Below are 8,252 nucleotides of genomic sequence, written 5' to 3'. Positions count from 1 at the left end.
CTTCCTGTTTGAGGAAGCGCCAGGAATTGAAAAGACACACGAACAACACATTTTCATCATCGTGGGCCGGCAACAGTCATGATTATAATGGTACGGTCTCGAATCGTTCTAGATGTCATCCATTTCGTTCAAAATTGAACAATTCAATTAATGTTGAGAATTCATCGGTATTATTTTATGGTGTCCAAGAAAACAAGAGATACAACACGAAAATTTCAAGGCAGATATGGCGGTGTCATATACACATTCCGCCTTTGCAGGTGTGGATACCGGATCCTTGGAACCAAATCTCGCAGCCTTCGATCTGGAAGACCCACCACAAGCGCCTAAGCACAATCGAGATGCGATGTTTGACGAACGGTGGATCGAAGACGCCTTGCCAATGAAACTAACAAGTCTTCTCCGATCGAGCTACGAAAACTTCCAGCGTGCGTGGGACACGATATTAACTTTCCCCTATAGTCTCTTGCTATCAATTTTGTGTCTTCATTAAGTATCGCTACCAACGTCACAAGTTCAGCTTGGAAGCTCCCCTACACTGATTCATAACTTCATCCCTACCCTCATCCTTCATCACAACTACATCCGCGGAGGCCGAGCCAAGCGATCAGGCCAGAAAACTTTGGAAAGCACGACCATGTCGTCAGTAACAATCGCCGCGGCGGTATTCGGTCTTATAACGAATGGTACTAAAACAGTAGAATGGCTTTACGGGTTCATACGCACCATCAAGGATGCTCCAGACTCCATGACAGCTGTCGCGACTAAAATGGGCGAAACAATTGCCATTATCGACGGACTTCATAAATTGCTCGAAAGCCAAAGCGCCCGAGAGAGTGCGATACCCCCGCTGATATCCATGGAGAGGTTTGAAGTAACCATCAAGGGGATTATGCTATGCTTTTCGAAGCTAGAGAAAGAAATGGCTTTTGCTCGGGATCCAAGGACTCTTAGTATTAAGGGTCTAGTCCGTGCCAAATGGCTGTACCATGAGAAGACGATAGAAAAGTTGATTGAACGGCTTAATAGCCACAAGATTTCACTTCTCTTGATGATCCAGGTCTTAAGCGCACCATCGTACGTACCATGGAGCGGTGCTATCTGCCCTATTTATTCCGGTCTAACTTAACTTCCGGTCGCACAGGCACTCGTCCAAAGAAAAGAGACGTTCGTTTTCCAAACAGATTGAGCAAACAGTTTCAGAAGACCCTGACATCCTCGCGCATTTCCAAAGGCGCGTGAGCACAGCCTCGAGAACTATCTATGGCGTCCACAGCACTAACATCTCACTGTATGACGACGACGTCCATTGCCACGATGATAGCGAAAATGGCAATCCAGTGATTAATTTACCAGTGTTTGGACCCATAAATTTAGACCGGACAGGCGCCAGAACGGCAACCGCAAATCAAGACGGCGAAGAAAGTTCAAAGGATACACAATCTCGCATTAGCCATTCCGACTTTCAGGAAATCCTGAAAAATTCCGGGCCTTACCTCAGAGTACATAACGACGACCCAAGAGCAAGCTTTATCAGCCGTGACGGGTCCTCCCGAGGCGTAACCTATTCAATATTTTCCCAACAAAGTATTGTCACGATATCAAATATCGCGGTCTACAATTTGCCGATATCTCCATCGGATCTTCACAACAGTGACTGGTATGAGTTTAAGAGTTTAGAAGATTCGGCCCACATAACAGTGCCGGCCTCAGATCCCGTGAGGGGCACATATTCTCCATCATTATTGGCAATACCAGAAACCGTTAGGAATGCGACCACTCGAATTCGTCCAGCGACAAACCCGCAAATCTCACAATCGATACCCCGCTCTCTAAGTAGCCCAATGAGCACCTCCCCCGGCAATAACAAATTAGTTTATTGCTACCCACCATCTTTCGATCCAAGCCACTCATTCAGTTTAGTGAACCATGACTTTATCGAGAGAGAAGAGATAACGGCTAAGGTCCTGAAAAGCATTGGGATGACGAAAGGGAGACAAACGCCTATAGTAATCTTATGGGGTGGTCTAGGATGCGGCAAAACTGAGTTAGCCCTAGATTTCATGAACCGTGCGCCACATCTACCCAGTGGCCAGAATGCGCACAAAATATTCATACGTGCAAATGAAGACCAGAACATTCGTTGCGGCTTATCTAGCCTTTCCAGAAAAGCGAAGATAGCCCTATGGCATAACAATCGGAGTACCACACAGGAAAAGGAAGTGGCAATGTGGAATTGGCTAGCACTAACAGGTCAGCTTTCCAGCACTTCTTCTTTCGGGCTCCACAATACCTACTAATGAATATATCTTGAAATATAGATGACCCTTGGGTTTTAATCCTCGACGACGTACTAAAACTGCATAGCCTTTCCGAACTACCACCGCTAACAAACCCCAGAGGGACTGTGATAGTTACGACACGACTAAAACCGGAAACAGAAAGTGCAATTGCGATAGAAGTTGGATTATTTACCGACACCCAGGCTGTTGCGGCGGCGCGAAAATATTATCCGCATAGTCATAAACACTTAACAGAACCGACGGAAGCAGAATTTCTCAAGTTCGTCAAACCGCTCGACCTTCTTCCTGTTGAGATCCGAGCATTTATGAAACGCGCAGCCGAAGAATATACGACTCTGGGAGCTCTGGCGCACGATTATACTCGCGAGCGTATCAGAAAGGAATGCACGGTTGAGCAGGGATACAGAATTCCGACACACGGTTTAGATGGCAAAATACCATTGTATCAAGCTATGTGGGACGAATTCAAAAGGCGGGATAGTAGCTGGGATATAGATATGGATGGCCTTGAACCCTCAGGCTTCTGGTCAACCCGCAGAACAATGACAGATGTGGCTGCCTTTTTAAGTCCCGGCTGTCGCAGTTTCAAATGCTTTCGATTAGCCGACCAATACCTCTACGAGACACACTGCTCGAAAACTAATAAAATGGGACATCTAGAAGACAGCAATCTTCCACTAGTACTCGCACCGAACTTATCCGATCAAAATACGCTCAAGATAACAAAGCTAGCACAAGCAAGCTACATCTTAAGAATGTCCCCAAAAAAGAAGTTTGATACCATTCGCAAGATTGCTTCTTGGCTTTTTAATGTTTTCGACGCTCATGGTAATTCGCAACTACGACTCACTACCACCGAATTTTTCCGTCATCTGGAGCCTCTAGTTAAGAAAGTTACCGCAATTTCAGGCGTCGATTTTTCGTTCTCCTCGTCTTACATAAGTTATGAAGTTGAGTGCCACTTTGAATTTATCAGAGTTCTTCACGCTGCCCTCAAGTGAGTACACTCTCCACCAGCAAACAAAATATTAAGAGATTATTTTCTAAAACCAGACTTGCTTATACGGTTACAGTATTGGGACTTCTGGTCAGCAACCGATCAGCAAATACCAAGAAAAAGTACTCGTACTTTTTATGATAACGCTAAAACGTATCTTGAGTCCAGTTGTAGATTCACCCATGTATATCGTTCCAGAGGTATCTATCCAGACGGAAGAATACATTGGCGAAATCGCAGACTCTCTCGACTTTATCGGGGAAAATGAATTGTTGCAAAATAATGACGAAAATGCGATAAAATGGATTGAAGCCGCCAGGCGACACTACAAAGTTCTGTGGAATTATCAGCAAGCGGTTGTTGCCAATAAGTCCAAACAATCTACCAATATAGATAGACGTAGGTTTATCATAATTTTTATTAGCACAGAATGCTTTAGCACGAAATCAAGCCAAAGAAAGAATAGAGCTAACAGAAACCTAGCTCTGCGCATCCATGATAGAGTTAATATGCATGCATGCCAGGTGGACGTGGCTGTGTGTTTGCGTAACCAAAATAAAATCCAAGAATCGATTCAGTGTCTCCAAAATGCCTGCCAGGAGATGGAAAGCCCCGCTGGCTGTATATTGTAAGCATGACTTTCATCTTTCCTCTTCTCCTATCCCACCTCGAGTCGACTCATTCAATACCTGTGTTGTTAATGTATTATTTTATAGAGGGTTATTCAAGTACGCCGAGGGCGAAAGCCATCTACTGCAGCAGAATTACTCCGATGCACTATCTTGCTATGAGGACGCAGAAATGTCGTTTATCAAATGCCCCCAACCCACAGAACCGCATCTTGCGGCTATGCAGGCGAAGCAAGGATATATTTTACTCCGGCTCAAACAATGGAACAAAGCGATGTATGTTAAAACAGGGGTCATCAGTCTGGTTAAAGTTGTGACTAACCAAAAACTCCCATTCACCAGAAACCGTTTAGAATCCGCACTAAATCACATTCCAAGTAATACGGATTCTGAAGAATCATGCACCACGCGAAATCGTTCCTGGATTAACTCCAAACTAGCCTATGCCTACAAAAATCTATCATCAAACGGAAGCAATGTCGCTGCACTGACATACGGAAACTTTGCGTGGGAGGCAGCAAAGTCACTGGATCCCGAAGCTCCACAACTAGTCACCGAGTCTCTCCATCTAACAGAATTATATTCCACTTGGGAATACTATGAGAATTTATATGAGGAGTGGGACGCTGCCTCCAATCGCGTGCGGGATTGTCCCGAGGTCGCGTATCCCCAAAGAGAACGGTTAACCCCTTGATCAGTATGTATGCATCCAAAAAATGTATTGTGATAACGGCTGGTCCGAGTGAGATCAATGCTCTCAACGCGTCTATCCGGATGGGCTTGTGTAAATATTTCTTCGCGGATATTATGTTAGCTTCTTTATCAAGATCTCGATCATCGTATTGTGTGTCCCTATACCACGTCATGAAGTCCCTACAGCTGCTTTTACAAATCTCACTGCTAAGAGTGCAATCCTCATGAATATAACAATACACATCGATCTCCCTAGAAACTCTACTTCCTGAAATGCTCATCTCGGCCTTAGAGGGGTATACGTCGTCTTATATTAATATGGCACACCGCCAAACCGTGTAAGTATAATATCTCGAAATATTTTAGTAGTTAATGCCAAAAGTTACACATCTGCCCATGGCCTAGTTGATCACAAGCTCCAAGCTTGGTAGGGTCAAAGAATCCGCTACGCTAGCTAGAACCGACTCCAAGTAGGTACCTTCTCCACGTTGATATCCCCCTCGCTAGAAAAGTCGCAAGGACCCGACCATCAACCATATAGCGATAACATTTTAGGATTCAGTGGAGAAATAGCTTCATTCATAGACATTATATTAAGAGCTATGAAGCTAATCAGCCTTACAAACAGGAATGTTTCCATGCCCTCCCAGCACGATTGCCAACCAATGTCACCAACATGCAACACAAAACCTGCACCCAGATGAGATGTAGACTTTGTGAGCTCGGTCTTGGAGTTGCCTAAACAGCTCGCATAACGGAGCACAGAGGTCTATATATTCGCGTACGATGGCCCTTAGCAGCAAGCCTCCCGGCCTCCCTGACTTCTTTCCATTGGTCCGACTAGGCCGCACGGTGGTTGCCGTCCGTTGCGTGCTTCTCCGAAGATCCTTTTTAGATCGAGGCTAGGCCCAAAAACTGGCGGCCCCACAAACGAGGGGTTTCTATCCGCCAATCTTTACCAACGCTAGAGAAATTTAAACCATTCGAAGTTACTCTGCACCTTCCCTTTCTTTAGCTCCAGTACAAAGTTGAGTTTTCTAGGGAAGCTGGGGAAACTGGGTCGGTTGAAATACTTCCTTTTAGGATACTTTTTTGTTAGCCATGGATGCTACCAGGTGGCCTTGTCGCTAGACTTCTGATCTTGTGACAAGGCGCGAGCTACACTAGGCTTCGAGTTATATATGCCGGTCTCCTTTCCCGTTCCAGAGCTGGATAATAGTCTCCCAAAGAAGCGTTTTCAGCCAGCTTGGAGAGATAATTCTCGTGTGAACGACATTAACGGCTTTCTAGTCTTCAATCCACATCTCATCTATTAAAAATGTCTAACATTTCGAATAACCCCTCACACTTCCCAGAAGAGGTCGACATTATTGTCGCCGGAGGTACGTCATACCCTCTACGCTATACTGTTTAACTATACTTACACTTCAACAGGTGGATCCGCCGGCTGTACACTCGCAGGCCGTCTCGCCGCCGCCGACCCCTCCCTCTCAATCCTCGTCATCGAGGCCGGGATCAACAATAAAGATGTCCCAAACATCGTTCACCCCGCCATGTACCTTACCCATCTAATACCTGGCGCGCAAACTACTACCTTCCATAAAGCAAACAAGAGCGAGAAGCTTAATGGTCGGGAAGCTGTTGTCCCAATTGGAGGTTGTTTGGGTGGTAGCTCGAGTATCAATGCTATGATGTATACTCGTGGTCAGGGGATTGACTATGACGATTGGAACACTGCGGGGTGGACGGGGAAGGATTTACTTCCGTTGTTTAAGAAGGTATTTCAAAGGCTTCAATCCTTCTAACCTTAGCCTTTTATATAGCATTGTTCTGATGAAAGCACATAGACGGAAACATTCCACAATGACCACCCGGGTGTCGACAAGTCCTTACATGGCTATGAAGGTCCCTTCCATGTTTCACATGGTGGGTACAGATCGAAGGGGTTCCAAGACGACTGTATCCGCGCCGCCGCCGAAACAGGGCTTAAGGAAGTTCCCGATGCGAATAACTTTACAGAAGCCAACGGCATGCAGGTGCGTTTACCTTCCCCGCATGTGAAATTTTATATACTAACCATCATCTCTAGAAATGGCTTAAATGGATCCACCCCACCACTGGCCGCCGTCAAGATGCCGCTCACGCCCTCCTCCACCCTATCCTAGAATCAAACTGCACAGGCTTACAAGTCCTCACCGAGCATAAAGTCGTCAAAGTAATCACCTCCAACGGCCGCGCCACTGGAGTCGAATGCATCCCAAACATCTCCGTCAAAAGTATAACTCCAGCAACCGAAGCCCTCGCCACTCCCAAAGTAATCAAAGCTCGTAAATACGTCGTCGTCTCCGCGGGCTCACTAAGCACACCCTGTATCCTCGAGCGATCGGGTATCGGTTCCAAATCAGTTCTTGATAAAGCCGGTATCCCAGTTGTTTCCGAAGTCCCCGGCGTGGGCACGAATTACACGGACCATAACCTATTCGTCATGGCCTACAACTCCACCCTAACAGAAGAAGAGTCATTCGACCCTTTCTTCGACGGGCGTCGCAGTTTCGACGACGAAATCGATGCATTCTCCAAACCAGGGTGCTCAAATTATATCGCCTGGTCGGCCATGGATATCGCCGCGAAAGTCCGTCCTAGTGAAGCAGAAATCGCATCCGCGCCTGAATCCTTCGGAAAGCTGTGGAAGCGCGATTATGAATCTCGTCCCGAACGCCCGCTCATGGTTGTCATTTTCGGTCCAACCCATATTGGTGATCACTCCGCCCTCCCTGTCTCACAATACATGACGTGCGGTATCTTTCTTTCCTACCCTTACGGTAGAGGATACATCCATGTCACTGGTCCGGATGTGAACGACAGAACGGATTTCGACTGCGGATTCCTCAGTGATGATTGGGATCTCGACGCCCTAGTGATTGGGTATAAACGTCAACGCGAGATCGTCCGTCGGATGAAATCGTTCGCCGGAGGAGCCGAGAACGTCATTTGGGGACCAAAGTTTAGAGAGGGTAGCAAAGGCAGCAAGTGGGATTACCCCACTGCTAACGGTGCGGTGACAGAGTATGACGCGGAAGACGATGAAGCGATCAAGGACTTTATTAGGGATACCGTAGCGACGACGTGGCATAGCTGTGGTACTTGTGCTATGAAGCCGCTTAAGGACGGTGGAGTTGTGGACGGCAAGTTGAATGTTTACGGTATCGAGGGATTAAAGGTCGCCGGTAAGTTTCGCATGGTCCTCCGAGTTACCACTATCCACATGGCTAACAAAATTTTGAAAAATAGATCTCTCGATCATGCCGTCGAATATCTCCGGCAACACTTACGCGACTGCCCTCCTTGTTGGAGAGAAGGCAGCCTGTATTCTGGCTGAGGAATTGGGTATCCAAAATTTTTAAGAAAAAAAATTATCAACTACAGATGCGCCGTGATTTATAGGGGGCCAACGAAAGATTCAAGCAGTTGGTGCCTGGGGTTTCTGATTTGGTTTAATGATTTGCATACTCTAATATTTAACAAGTTACATCTGACTATCCACTTTTTGAACGATTTCGAGTGTTCGTATTTCGCATCCCAGATCCAGCTGAACCATCAGCTTCAGCAAACTCAAAGACCATAGAAATA

The 8,252-nt window shown here is 46.2% G+C and overlaps 2 protein-coding genes across 2 annotated transcripts; both read left to right on the top strand.

Moving 5' to 3' along the window:
- Positions 1-226: 226 nt before the first annotated feature.
- DFL_000454 (uncharacterized protein) lies at positions 227-4,623 on the top strand (the record flags this gene model as incomplete). Its single annotated transcript, XM_067633649.1, has 8 exons — positions 227-428; positions 495-1,077; positions 1,145-2,253; positions 2,322-3,300; positions 3,377-3,699; positions 3,784-3,928; positions 4,017-4,205; positions 4,272-4,623. 8 exons carry the CDS (start codon positions 227-229, stop codon positions 4,621-4,623), a joined length of 3,882 nt encoding a protein of 1,293 aa, XP_067494990.1.
- Positions 4,624-5,940: 1,317 nt separating this feature from the next.
- DFL_000453 (uncharacterized protein) lies at positions 5,941-8,026 on the top strand (the record flags this gene model as incomplete). The annotated part of the gene is made up of 5 exons (XM_067633638.1): positions 5,941-6,004; positions 6,057-6,400; positions 6,470-6,658; positions 6,712-7,849; positions 7,914-8,026. 5 exons carry the CDS (start codon positions 5,941-5,943, stop codon positions 8,024-8,026), a joined length of 1,848 nt encoding a protein of 615 aa, XP_067494989.1.
- Between the last annotated feature and the right edge of the window lie 226 nt (positions 8,027-8,252).

The sequence above is a fragment of the Arthrobotrys flagrans genome, assembly GCF_004000055.1.
Source record: "Arthrobotrys flagrans strain CBS H-5679 chromosome Unknown unitig_15, whole genome shotgun sequence".
NCBI lineage: Eukaryota > Fungi > Ascomycota > Orbiliomycetes > Orbiliales > Orbiliaceae > Arthrobotrys > Arthrobotrys flagrans.
This window is presented reverse-complemented; position numbering and strand designations above follow the sequence as displayed.